Genomic DNA, 15,364 nt, shown 5'->3' with positions numbered 1-15,364 from the left:
ATTTGCTGCATTCTCGTTTTAGCAAAAGTATCTATTTTGCCGCTCGCCGTGTTTCTGCTGCTGTTGTTAAAATAACTCATCTGCAGCTCTTAATGTGGCGCTTTAAGGGCCCGTCCACACGGAGACGCGTATCACTGTATACGTATAAATTTTTTTATTGTATTGGCGTTTCGTCCACATGGATCCGGCGTTTTGGGAGACTGAAACCGCTATTTTTTGAAACCGGGTCCTAAAGTGGATAAATCTGAAAACGACACCCTTGCGGTTTCGTGTATACAGCCAATCCGTATATTTTGTGAAACGGTGATGTCATCACACCACGTCCTGCGCGGGGAAGACTAGAAGGCATACAACTACGGGCACTGGGCATGCGCACATCAATACTGCGTTGTTTAATTACTGTATTTGCATTATTGTAAGGGTATGTTTAGGGTTGGAGTAGGTGTATGCGTTAATAAAACACATCTGGTAAGTAGGAAATGTATTTATTGTTATTTTATTGTGAGATTTTACCTCACCTCCGACTGTTGCCGTACCCCTTCTAGCCACAACTCTTCTTCTCCGTTTTTAGTGTATTTCTGTGGCAGAATTACAGTGCCACATACTGGCCTGGCATGTATACTACATCGTTTTGAGCCGTTTTCATGCTCTCGTGTGTACGCAGATATTTCTTGAAACGAGGGGGAAAAAAAGATCGGATAGGGAAAGTTCTGGCTTTGTGTGGACGGGGCCTAAGTCTTAAGCGAGAGCGAGAGAAGCAACGTGCATGGAGTGAAAAAGGCTTGAATGAAGCACATTTGGCACTAGATAAAAATATATTAGAAGATGTAGCACTTAAAGATCATTAACGTAAATTACACTGAGCACTTGTGGTGAGAACCACTCTGTTGTTGACGAGCTTTTAAAAAATAATAGCATGCACTATATCTTAAAACGGTGGTTCTCAACCTGTTTGACTCCAGGTCCATTGTCTAAGATGACCTCCAAAGATATTTCTGGTTCTTCTGCTGCTCATTTTCAAAAACAAAGCAAAAAGCAATAGATTAAAATAGTTGAATACCTACAATAATTACAGAAAAGTAAAATAATTACATTTCAGAAGTTTCAATATCTGAATGTTCTTCAAGATTTACACTTTTTAATTAAAATTACTCTACTTTTCTAGTGTGGTTGTGATTTTCTCACAAATAGCAAAACAAATTGCTTTTCCAAGTCTAGAAATTACACTTTAAATTCATTCATATATCAAGGTTTTGGTTTTACATTAAAAGTAACAGTTGTTGAATGCGTAAATTAAAATAAGAAATATATCAGCTAAGGAGACGTGGATTTTAGTTCATTTAAAGCTTGTTTTGTCTTAAATCATAAGTCATCTTGAGGGCCCCTTGAAAGTCTGCTGAGGTCCCCTAGTGGGCCCTGTCCAGCTGCTTGAAAACCACTTAAAAGGAAAGAGCCTTTATAGGATTAGTTTACTTCAAAATGAAAATTCTGATATTTTACTCACCCCAATATAATCCAAGATGTTCATGTCTTTCTTTCTTCAGTCGAAAAGAAATTAAGGATTCCAGGATTTTTCTCCCCATCTAGACATTGGCAACCAAAATGTTGAAGGTCCAAAACAATGCAGTTTCAAAGGGCTTTAGAGGCTCTGCACAATCCTAGACATGGAATAGGGTCTTATCTAGTGAAATAGTCACACTTGTCACAGAGCAGAAGTACTGCCCCCGTGTTTACAAAGCGCACATGCGAAGACATACAAACGTACATTCGCAAAAAAAAAAAAAAGGTAAAACAACGATGTTGGACAATTTTGAAGCTGAAGATGGAGTGTTTTTTGGTAAAGGGCGCTTGTATTTGTCCACAACGTTCTCTTGGGGCGGTACTTCCGCCTATGTGTAGCGTGAACTCTCCGATGTGATTCTGCAATCCGTGGCGAGCCGCAGAGCAGCGCAAGATGAGCAATTTAAAGTATATACATTTTACTTTTTTTTTTTGGAAAATGACTGATCGTTTTGCTAGATAAGACCCTATTCCTTGTCTGGAATCGTGCAGAGCTAGCCTAGAAATCTAGACGCACCCTAGTGGCAGCAAATCTAATTTGCCGCGAGTGTAGTCTAGCAACTCTCGGTAGACCTGCGAGCTGAAAAAAACAAACTCTGGTCAGGCCAATCACATCGTGTATAGAGTCGGTGGGCAGGCTTAACATAATGACGGCACGTCACGGCAGAGTTGTGGAGGTTCTACGTGCTACTTGTAAACAAAAAAGCTGGCGAAGAGCAGTCTTTCGAATCGGCTTTTGCTGTGACTCTGGAAGACTTGGAGTTAAGCTTTTCTTTGAGAAAAGAACAAAGAACGGCACTGAAGTCATTCTTAAGACAAGAAGATGTGTTCGGAGTTTTGCCGACCGGATACTAAGTTTAATAGTTTAATCTATCAACTAACGTTAGCTCCGCTTCACCTTCTTCTTTGCTCTGGTGGCGCTATCCAATTGCGTGCAAAGGGAATTTGAAAGACAACCGTTTATCCCGCCCCTCAGATTGAGCCCTGCTAATGGTGAGTTTCCAGACCCAACATCTTGATGTGGGTCTGGCTTGTCAGGCTAGTACAGAGCCTCTGAAGCCCTTTGAAACTGCATTGGTTTGGACCTTCAACATTTTGGTTGCCATTGAAGTCTATTATGCGGAGAAAAATCCTGGAATGTTTTCCTCAAAGAACTTCTCAACATGGTCGCTTTACGACCATATGAATGATCGAGTACTGTAAACCGAATACAACCTGTCGCAAAATCCAACATGATTTCTTTTATTTAACTTTAACACTTATTTATGTGGTATACTCCATATATAAGCTATATATTTACTCCATATATACACACACACACACCCCCTACATATAATGCCTTTTTCGCATACCCTAGACTAGAGCAGGGGTGTCCAACCCTGGTCCTGGAGAGCTACCACCCTGAAGATTTTAGCTCCAACCTCAATCAAACACACCTGAACCAGCTAATTATGGTGTCCAGGGTGCTAGATAATTACAGACAGGTGTGTTGGAGCAGGGTTGGAACTGAAATCTGCAGGACAGTAGCTCTCCAGGAGCAGGGTTGGACACCCCTGCCCTAGAGGTTCCCCCTAAAGGAGGAGCTCTATACTGAACTCACTACTGAGTTGCACATTGGTTGATCCGGTTTTGTCTTCTTTTTTGTACTATTTTTTAACAGCAAAAATAGACTTGTGGCAATATTTTGTCTAAGAACTTCTTCAGTCTTAACATCTTTTTATATTATATGCAAAATATCGAATTTTTGTTGGTCTGAATTTCACTCCATGCAAGAATGCCGTCTAGATTTACTTCTGAAAAGTGGTCAGTGTATTAGATGCCTGAAAAAAAAAATTCCAAAACAGCTTGGGCATGTGTTGAACGGCTTGATATAGGCCTACTTGTCAAGACAGAAACAAGCTCTGCTGCACTTAGCCACAGAAAATCATGTGGTAGGCCGAATAACACAACTACAGAACATAAATAAGTAGAAAAAAACAAAGACCATGTGATGAGAAAAACACAAGCAAAAAAAAGGTGTTAGAATTCATGGATGAGAGTGTAATAAATTGCAGGGAAAACACTAAAATATACTTTAAGTACTGTAACGTATGATCCACTGATGGCAACCCAAGTGCAGTTTTATAGAATCCAAAGTGAGCAAACGGAAACGATGACTTGACTTGAACTGGAACAGACTTGACTAGGCACAGACTTGACTTAGAACAGAGAACTCACCAACAGTGGTTTACAGGAAACAATACTCGACAAGAACACATAGCAAACATGAGGGGCTGAATCCGAAATGGCCCCCTAAACCCTCATTCACTATTCCATACGTTAGTCCACTAATATAGTTCACTTGAAGGAGTGAATGAAAACAAGTTAGTGAATTCAGACAGCCATTGTGTGTACATCGGCTGTACACTCGTTATTGCGGTGCAAAGTGGGATTGAATGAGTGCACTCAATAACGTCCACTATGGTTTCAGACACCACTACAAATGGCTGTCCCTTCAAATAGTGCCCTATTTGTGGGTATAGGGGGCGATTTCGGTTTCAGCCAGGGTTTAAATACACAAAGACTAATGACTAAACAAGACACACCTGTGAACAATGATCAAACAATAAACCAATGACAGAACATGACAACAGAACACATGACAAGATCACATGAGGGCAAGGGAATCACATGACATGATCACATGACAAACAGGAAGCATGGACAGTGAACATGAAACAGAACAACACACTAGACATTACAAGTACACATTTCATCAATTCATTTTTAAGTACACAAAAAGTCTGCAAGCAAAGTTGACATATGAGTTTATAGGGCCCATTTAACAAGATTGTTAAAATGGCCTCTATCATTGTAAAAAATTAAATATTCTCGAATAAACAAATTGGCAAATCAACCTGTAGAGGCAGAGAGACAGCCTTCCTTCACTGCAGTCACCTTTTTGAATGATGATAGAAAAATGGTAGCTAGAAAGACTTGGATAGTTTTTTTTTTTTTTTTAATGGTTCTGTTTTGCTTTCATATTATATAATCAGTTGAGGGAAAATTCTCCTACATAAGTAAACAATATGCTTTTTGAGTCCTCCATTTTAGGAAGCACTTTGTGTGGTTGGATTTCAAAATAGTCTAACAGCAACCTCTGCTGGTCATTTAGACACAAAGTACAACATAAAGGGATTATGAAAGGCTAAGTCCTTCAACAGCAGAGAAAATAATATTTTTGATTAAAAATGTTATGTAACAAGTGTGAAACATTGTGGCTTTATTTATGTTATTAATGTTAATTTTTCATGACCAAAAAAAAACAAAAAAACATATAGTTATTCACAATGAGGAGGCTACAGGTTACAAAACCAAGATCATGTAGTTGTCAGACAGATGTTAAAAACTTTATTTTTTATTTTTACGTGGATCATTGTCAAGGTTATTTCAGATCAACACATGCAAGTGACCACTAGGTGTCGCCATAGAGACGAGTACCGGATTGATTCAAAGTTTGAAACAAAATGGCACATTTGCTTCAACTATTTCAGTGCTACCCAAAGCCTCTGTCTGCCCATCACTAGGGAGAATTTAATGATGAAAACCAATAAAGATAAAAAATCTGGAACAAAAAACACTGAGAAAAAACACACACAGGGAACAGAGAACAGGTAACAGGGAACAACATACACCTGGGGCCCGTTCTTCGTACCTCGCTAACTCAGTTAGCTGGATTTGATTGTTGACGATTTGGCATGATCTTGGATTGTTTGGTTCTTCGACGCTCATCCTGGACTTGCTGTCATAGCAACAGGTCCGTTAGCTTAAACCTGCTCATGAGCAGGCTTATTTCATGTAAACAGGATTGCATCTTGAGGTGATACTTAAAATCTGTCCCAGCCACTGCTACTTTATTACAAGAATTCATTACTGAACCAGGGGCAATAATAATCATTTTAAATAATAATAATATACAAATTTTAAATTGTATATGTATATGAGAATGTATATAGCCTAATATTATAATGTTGTGTATAATACTATAGACACTTGATTAAGCGATTTATTTGTGATGGAATAATTACTTTATAATTTTATTGGAAGTTTGCACACATGTTGTACAGTTAATCTGAGCCGTACATTAATTTAAGTGACGGATATTATGGGATGGCTTGATGCAGCGCAGGAGATGCAGAGAATTTGATCTTGACCCTTAAGAAACTTTAATACTGTCACGTTACAAATCTGCTTCAAATTGAATTAAAAATTGAATTACAACATTGAAATAAAAATGTAAAGGGTGTACAAATACTGTATAAAATCGAAAATATAAATAATTGGTAATCATGTAAAAAAAAACATTTATCATTGATCTATTATAACTTTTATGTTGGTTTGGTCGTTTAGCTGTTTCCTTATAAAGGTCCAGATATTCGTGAGTTTTTTTGTGTAATTTGCCAAGTTTTTTGCCAGGTGGCTTTTTTAATTATATGATGTCATTACGTTGCTCTCTTGACGCCAGCCAATCGCTGCATTGCTGATCATGGTTTCGAGTATCGATGCATCTGCCCTCTTCAGGGAAAACAAGAACGCGCAGTGATCTTAGATCATTTAATCGAGATATTTTAATCCAATCCGCAAATTCGTTTGAAGAATCAAATTAGCCAGACATCAGTTATCACGATTAAAAGATCTGGGATCTGTCAAATCATCTCAGATATATTAAGCGAGGTACGAAGAACGGGCCCCTGTTGACAATACACAGATAAACATCAACATAAAAGTCCCACAGAGTGCCAGACACAGAACAGATGTGACACCTCCCTCTTGCAGCATCATCTCTTCTCTTCTCTGATGATGTGTTTACTGGAGCGATGGTGGGACAATCCGTCACTCACATGAGATCACAGGAGTTGTTTGGATAGTTGTTTTTCTGCAGCAACAACATTGTGTGTCGCATCTGTAACCTGGCAAAAAACAACAACAACAGCAATACAGGAGTCAGTTCACATATCTGTCTAAAATCAATCAATCAATCAATCTATCTATCTATCTATCTATCTATCTATCTATCTATCTATCTATCTATCTATCTATCTATCTATCTATCTATCTATCTATCTATCTATCTATCTATCTATCTATCTATCTATCTATCTATCTATCTATCTATCTATCTATCTATCTATCTATCTATCTATCTATCTATCTATCTATCTATCTATCTATCTATCTATCTATCTATCTATCTATCTATCTATCTATCTATCTATCTATCTATCTATCATTACCAAGTAAAAAACAGATCATTTCAGTTAAGTTCAATATTTTTCCTCTCAGAGCTTTCTGAGTTCTAAATCTTACAATTTTATAATTATATTTGTTAACTTAAAAGGATAGTTCACCCAAAAATGAAAATTAGCCCATGATTTACTCACCCTCAAGTCATCCTAGGTGTATATGACATTCTTCTTTCAGACTAATAAAATTAGAGTTATATTACAAAAGTCCAGGCGAATCCAAGCATTATAATAGCAGTAATAGTTGCTCTGTTTTTGAAGTCCATAAAAATGCATCTGTCCGTCAAATAACGTGCTCCACACGGCTCCAGGGTGTTAATAAAGGCCTTCTGAAATGAATCGATGCGTTTGTGTAAGAAAACTCTCCATATTTAAAACTTAATTTTAAAGTACAGTTTCAGCCGACCGCCTTCCGTGTTCAATTTATGGAAAAAGTGTTGAAAGGTCCTCTGCCGATCGAAAGACTAACGCGACCAGGTACGCTCGTCATGATGTCACGTACGCATCTTGAGTTTCACTTTCAACATTCAACACTTTTACATGGAAGGCGATCGGCTGGAACTTTACTTGATAAAGTTTTAAATATGGATTTTTTTTACACAAACGCATTGATTCGCTTCAGAAGGCTTTTATTAACACCCCGGAGCCACGTAGAGCGCTTTATTCGATGGACAGATGCAATTTTTATGGACTTCAAAAACAGAGCAACGATTATTGCAATTATAATGCTTGGATTAGCCTGGACTTTTGTTATATAACTCTGATTGTGTTCGTCTGAAAGAAGAATGTCATATACACCTAGGATGACTCGAGGGTGAGTAAATCATGGGCTAATTTTCATTTTTGGGTGAACTATCCCTTTAATTAAAATAAACTTAAGTATGGAAAATAGAAGTTGTCACTACAGTGTATATTGCCAGCTACATCTAAATCTCTAGTGCCACAAATGCACTTTACCTCAATGAATCACCTCCGGATTTAATAAGAGTAACTTTACCCCATTAGTGATGTCCTCAATAGTTTGGTTCTGATCGCTGATCTTGTTGCCCATTTCCACCGCCATGCTCTTTAGAATCCCAATGTTGCGGCCCACCATCTTCAGATTCTCATTATCATTTGTTGTTCTTACAAAAAGAAAACCATGAATGTCCCAGCTAAGACATTTATACATCTATTAGATAAACATATGTATATGTCTAACAGCTTGTGCCATATGGCAATGCATGACGCAAATCTCTATATCTCACCTATTGATGTAAGGGCCGGATGGGGCTGCTGACACAGAAGAAACAGCCTGCCCATTGCGGATGGCAGGCTGTTGGCTGGACACCACATTCAGCTTACTTTTCTTTGGTTCCTTACCCTGCTTATATCTCCTGTCACTCTTGATGGACTTCACTCTAAAAAACAAGCCATTCAGATCCAAAGAGATAGATCAAATACAAGCACTGAGGTGAAAACCACAAACTAAAAGTGCCAATTTAGTTTATTATTATTCCTGCTGAAAAAGTCAGATTAGACCAGCATAGTGTTGCTTTGGTGCTGATCTAAGTAGTGGAGCACTATAGCTAGGCTATTCACCAACAAAATGTGATAGCATTCGATCAGCATGGTCTTTCCCGGTTGACCAAGCAAGTCTTGCTGGTTAAGCTAGTTAAGAAACCAGGTGGGGATATCAATAGACCAGAATCTCACTTTGGGGACTAGCATCCAAAACAAAACATTTGTTGTTCTTTATAGGATAAGTCCTCTATTTCTGACTAATAAGCATGGGGAATGATGTAGCCAAGATTTTGAATAAGTGTTTATATTTTGTATTTTACAGTAGCGCAGTACCTGCGTGACTCAGATACATAAACAGAGAGAAGTAGCTCCGGCTACAATGTGCTTCCACAAGACACATGCAGTTTTTTTTATTGACCTCTAGTAGGCCCCGCCCCCTGGTTGAGAGTTTCGATATTATTCCATTTTATTATTCCACAGTCTTACTTCTTAATTGTGTTGTATTCCGACAAGAAATGTAGTCTAACTAATTCAAATTTAAAATTCATTGTCATATAATAAGGTATATGCTCTAACCAACCTATTCCATGGCCACAGGCCGCAGCATCTGGACAGTTCGTTGAGGTTTTTTTGAGCCCGTTTCATGTCCTGCTCAATCTGGCCCACTTCCCGTTTCGCATTCCTTAGTTTTTCTGAGATAGAGAGAAAGAGAATAAAGGTGCGGTACTCACCGGCCTGTTGTCCATTGTCAATAGTATAGTGATGCATGAATGCACGGCTCACACAGAGGTCACTTTCCAACCAAGCAGCTTTCTGCTAGTCAGCGCAGAAAATTAGGGTGATCAACCTGACCCCAGTGCCCAATATATGTGGGGGATTTTTTTTTTGCCTTCATACAAAAATCACGATGACTGGATTTTGAATGCAAAAATTCGCTAAGCACTGGCGAATGTGGTCACACCTTAAAGGCAGGGTAGGTGATTTGTTCCAGAATTTTTTTTTGTTATTTTGATTGAAAGTCTCTTCACATTCTGATAGCAATCACTAAGTTAAAGCTGCAGTCCGTAACTTTTTTGGGTTAAAAATGATCCAAAATCAATTTTTGAGAAAGTACATAACCAGCCAGTGTTCAAAACTATCTCTTTACCTTAGCCTGATTCACAACGGTAAACTTGTAATAATATGTCATAATTAGTGTGGTACTGGTAGCTTTCCGCAGGAAATTTGAGCATGCCGCCATTCATCTTTGCGTCATTAAGTCACGTCTGTATTAGGGTTGGGCAATGTCCCCTACATTGGCAGTTGACGATGTTTACAGTAAAACATCGTGATGGTCGATGATATCGTCGTTTGGGGGGGGGGGATTAGGTAAATAGGTAGATAATATACTATATCTCTTTACATAAATACTATTTTCTACTTAAAACTATCATTTCGTTATTTTTACTAACCCAAATAATGACTCATCCGCTAGGTTGCACATGAGGGGGAAAAATAGCTTCCTTCCACTTAAGAGTTGAGCTCTTTATTTTCATACATCTCTTTACATAAATACTATTTTCTACTTTTAAAAATTAATTTTGTTATTTTACTAACCCAGTGTTTTGTATGTGAATGCTGTTTCACGTGAATATTACCACAGGAGTGAAGCACAAAGCTTTGTTTAGCCTACAAAGGAAATAATGGTCAGAGAGCACTTTTTCATTCTGTTTTGCGATCTGGATCTGGTCAATCGATTTTTCGTGAATTTTAACAATAGGCCTAGTCCATTTTATCCCAATAGACATGGACATCTCGTTTCTTTTCCCAAGTCTTCACTCACGTCGCACCCATTTTTGGAGGGGATTATAAACGTTTCTTCCTTTCGTTTGCTTATAATTAAGTCTATTTTAACTATTCACATCCTTTACTGCGGGAAAGTATAACAAAACACTGTGGGACGAATACTTTTTTACTTCAAATTGTATTTAACACAGTTTGTTCTTGTTATTAAACTTGGTAAGGTGCGTCAAGTTTGGTTTATTTGAATAGGGCATTTCACACACACGCCGGTGATTTTAGTTTCGTTTTCTCTGGCAGTGAATAATCAAACATTGCCTAAATGTCTTGACCTTGTGGAAGATAAAATCCGCTCTTCAGACCTTTTACAACAAGTGTTGCCTTGCAACATCAGGAGAAAACATGAAGATGAAGATATTCGAGAAGGTGTCTATCCAGCTTGTGTCCCATTCCTCTCAAAGCGCAGAGCGGTACATGACGCGGTACATCTTTGCGGGGAAATAGTATGAATCAAATATTTTTCTAACTAATATTTAATTTTCTTATATTCTTGAGGTAACCATTCTTTACTAAAAATCGTTTAAATGTTTTATAGGCTGTGTTGTTTCACTGACGGAAGTGCTAAAATAAACACGCATGCTTATGGATGTTTCAGCCTCAAATGATTTCCAAATGTAGGCTATATATATCTGGCATAGACTACAGTATCTAAATAGCATATATGCATTAGTTACATTCTCAATTTAATTTACAGAGCAATCCCTGCTAAGTTTTTAGTTTCGTCCATCGGCACAACCCTAGTCTGTATACACAAAGAAGGAGTCCCGGGTAGTAGTAGTATCACATGTGAGGATGCTGCAGGTGGCGGATCATTTATAACCTTTTCTCACAGCAGCTAGAATAATTAAACGTATCATTTTGATGGAGGAATTTTAATCCAGAAACGTCCAAATGACAATCATCAGTGACAACTGGAGATTCACCCGTAGTCAAAAGCAAAAGATTAGACTGTACAGAAATTAAAATCTACAGGTAATGCTAATACACACTAAATACACATTGGCAAGCAATGCTGCTTAACATTAACAATTTGAGAACAAAGTATAACAATAATCATTTGAACGATTTGATGTGATATGAGCTAAACAATCGTTAGATTTAATCACCGTTGGTAGTAGGGATGTCACAAGTACCGGCACTTCGGTGCCAAGTCGGTACTGAAATTATGAAAATGTGACGATACCAGCATTTCTCCGTGTGTCACTATATGAGTACACGAACGCAAAAAACAGTCACTTCATGAGAATTTACCATTTCATTTGAGAAAACTGTCATATCATGAACACAGACACTCAAAGGTCTTCACTGCAACCCGTCAAAATAAAAGTTCTGTTTAACATGAAGAAATTGACAGAATATATTAGGCTACTGTTGTAACCTACAGTAGATTTAGCTTCGTCTCTAAGTAATAACAATATGTCTCTACTAATAATAATAATTATGCCTAGATGGTAGATTATTTTTCACTTGATCTTTTTTTTATAAACATTGTTTACTTTTAAACAGCATACAGCCTTTAAATGTTTATGCATTATTTACTAATGATTATCATCATAAATAATAAACTTAATAAATAAATAAAAAATGTTGCTGTGGTACCGAAATTGGTACCGAGTACCGTAAAATTTTGATGGTATTGGTACTGACTACTGGAATTTTGGTACAGTGACATCCCTAGTTGTTAGTGCCATTTATTGTAATGCCTTTTTTCTTAGTTGTTCTGAACAAAAGTGGCAGATATGTTACTTGTTCAGATGACATTTTCCCATGAAAATTCTTATTTTGTTTATACTTTCAAGACGTAGAATCTGCGATTCCCAAGTACAGTGTCCACACCGGTGCAGTGACTGACAGCCACACAAACTCCTCGAAACATTAAATTCATCTGCGCTGAGGAGCCGTGACGATGCACAACCCACGTAAAGACGATAAGTCCACAAATAACTGCAATTGCAGGTTTCAAACAGATGGCGACAAAGAGGCAAAACTTGCGGACTGCAGCTTTAAGTGGTCTACATGTAAGTATATATATATATATATATATATATATATATATATATATATATATATATATATATATATATATATATATATATATATATATATAGTCTGTGGAAGGTATAGGACCATAAAATGTTCGTCCAATCATTTCTGTCAACATTATCAATGGCGAAATGAATCTGCAGCAGTCATGTGATACAGGTCAGTGCTGAAAGTTGTTTATGTCCATTATTATTGTAATGTTATGTGCTTTGAGACATGAGGTAGTTTAACGGCAGTTCAATTTGTGTCCAATTCGCGTCATTCGCACGAACTGGACACGCGAATGAGGCGGATTCGCGTCCTTCGCACCGCGCGAAACGTGCCTTCCGCGCCGTGGGACCTCCAGACCCGCGTCTACGCGCCTTTCCATTGACTTAACATTGAAATCACTCACGCCAGACGCTCTATTCGCGTTTGGTGTGAACGCAGCATTAGTTTTGCTCCCTGCTGTATATATTCATGTGTTTTGAAGGAGGCGTGGTTTTGGAAAACGTTCTGAAGGGTGGGTGGAATCTTTTGCTTTTAAAGCTAGCTTGCTATTGCTAGCCTCTCCAAAAATTGCCTACTTTACCTTTAAAGGGCAATTGCCTACCCTACTTTTAAATGGCTTCCCAAAAATGAAAATTCTGTCATTAATTACTCATCCTCATGTCATTCCAAACCCGTAAGTCCTTCGTTCATCTTCGGAACACAAATTAAGATTAAGAGAGGTTTCTGAAGCAGCCATAGGCAGCAATGTCATTGCAACTTTCAAGGCCCAGAAAGGTAGTAAAGACATCCATGAGACATCCATGTGACTCCAGTGGTTCAACCTTAATGTTATGAAGCAACGACAATACTTTTTGTGCGCAAAAAAACTAAATAAAAATAAAGACTGACGTTCTGATGTAGAACCTGGAAGCACTGTACTGTGTTCACTATGTCAACAGCATAGGAAACTGACACAGACTAGAAGAAATAGTTGAATAAAGTTGTTATTTTTGTTTTGTTTTTGCGTACAAAAAGTATTCTCGCCGCTTCATAACATGAAGTTTAAACCACTGTAGTTACATGGACTATTTTAACAACGTCTTTACTACATTTCGAGGCCTTGAAAGTTGAAAAGTCGTTGCTGCCTATGTGTGGTTCATAAACCTCTCGGATTTCATCAAAAATATCCTAATTTGTGTTACGAAGAATGTCTTACGGGTTCGGAATGACATGAGGGTGAGTAATTAATGACAGAATTCTAATTTTGGGGTAAACTTACCCTTTAAGAGACATTCCATGGCTAATTACTAAAAAGTGTACACAGTCTAAACGAATATAAGAATATATCAGTCTGTAAGAATATACAGAAATTATTTAATGTGTGAAAAGGCCTCAAAATTGTGGGATATTGAAGTAGACATCAGGAATCAGGTGTACTGAGATAACAGACTCACCTCCCTGATCATCCAGCATAGTCATTGTTTTGCCCCCGACGTTTATAGTCTGCAAATACACAGATGCTTCAAGGTCAAAGTAAAGCAATGAGCAAATTGCAATTGTTGCATTTTTACATTTCAAATAGCAGTATATGTTATTTGAGGTATGCTTTTAAGGAGCATCCATGTGTCATTGGTTTAACTGGTTGAAATAAGACAACTTACCTCCTGTGTCATTTGTAGCATTCTTTTATAGCTAGCCGCTGACTGACAAACAAATACAAATAAAAGTAGTCAATCATTACTGTATTACATTTATTATGCTAAACTAATTTTATCAATACTTCTGATAAACTGTCGTTGTCCAAAACTAGTTTCGCTCACACTAAACCACATTTGACCTGAAAATGACGAGCACTAAACAAGTGAAAACAAAAGAAGGATAGAGATGAGGCAAAGAAGGAGTTTTATCTCTAGTTTAGAGAAATAAAATGCTGCTTTCATATGAGCTGGGAATTTTACAGGAACAGAAACGGCATCTAATAGAAGAACAAGAGGATGTAAAAGAAGATTATGATCTTTCATGGTATCACAAACCTACCTCCTCTGTTAAACGGTCGGCTTTAATTGTGATCTCATCCTCTGACATGTCTGCCATCCTGCTGGATTGATTGGGATTCTGCTGGCACTAAACTTCTGGGAAAAGTATAAGTTGAATATAATAAGTGGATATATTTGCATATAAACAAAGATAGCCACATATGTAGCTTTCCATGGAAATACAACTACCTTAAATCTCACGGGACCATATGTATGACAATTATAAATGAAGCAAATCATTTTAAATTGTTCTATTTTTGGGGGTATTTCCCCTCACCTTGTTGCACTTGTGGATGCTCCCAGTCAAAAATGATTGAGACCTTCAAAAAAAATTTTTATAAATCTGTTGTTATGCTATATTATTGCCAAATATTGGATTCAATATTTTATATTAACTTATTTTCTTTCCATTTTCACAGGGTTTTTTTTTTATTTCTTTTTGGAAATGATTAATCATATGACTCATTGATCTGAGTTTATGCACCTCAGGAATGAAAAAAATCACTCACGCTTATTCACCTTAAAAAACAGGCGCATAAACTCATATCAATAAGGTAAAGGATTTTCAACACAGCATAAGGGATAAGTCATACTAAATATGCTTTCAAGCTCAGCAGAATTTCAACAAAGTGTAAGTAAAAGTGAGTTATCTACAAATTTCAGTATATTTTGTGCTTCTAGTCAATGTACAACTTGTACAAGAGTATGTGTGAATCTACTTACTCTCAAGATGCTCCAGAGTTGAGTGATGTGTTGTGGTTAAGTTGTTCATGTTGAAGTTTCATCTTTGCATCACAAAAAAAGAGTTGTGGTGGGTGTAACGGAGGGGAGGGGGAGGGGGACCGTGTAAAATTGAGCAAATTCCGTGGGAAAACCGCGGATTTGTCAACACAGAAATGGGGACAGCGGCATGTAGTTAATGATGGCATTTAGAAAGTGGAATATACGCGGGAGTTTCCAGTAAGTGATTTTAATAAACATTGAATCGTGCATTAACATGAATTATCTTGAACCTGTTGAAACTGTGAACCAACTGTGCGTTCTGAATGATAAATAAATCTGTTTCCCCACTAACCTGCAGCAGCACTGGCTCGTCTACTCATTAACCAACTGATCATCATAGTTCATACC

At 37.5% G+C, this 15,364-nt stretch overlaps 1 protein-coding gene across 1 annotated transcript; it reads right to left on the bottom strand.

Annotated features, from left to right (window-relative positions):
- Positions 1-4,563: 4,563 nt before the first annotated feature.
- Positions 4,564-14,291, bottom strand: LOC307136747 (synaptosomal-associated protein 23-like; the record flags this gene model as incomplete). Its single annotated transcript, XM_079833994.1, has 6 exons — positions 4,564-6,509; positions 7,840-7,966; positions 8,090-8,242; positions 8,926-9,037; positions 13,652-13,700; positions 14,235-14,291. The coding sequence occupies 6 exons, from the start codon at positions 14,289-14,291 to the stop codon at positions 6,447-6,449; spliced, it is 561 nt and encodes a 186-aa protein (XP_079690120.1). The 3' UTR covers positions 4,564-6,446.
- Positions 14,292-15,364: the final 1,073 nt, after the last annotated feature.

This window comes from Gobio gobio (assembly GCF_949357685.1).
Source record: "Gobio gobio genome assembly, chromosome: 13".
Classification (NCBI taxonomy): domain Eukaryota; kingdom Metazoa; phylum Chordata; class Actinopteri; order Cypriniformes; family Gobionidae; genus Gobio; species Gobio gobio.
This window is presented reverse-complemented; position numbering and strand designations above follow the sequence as displayed.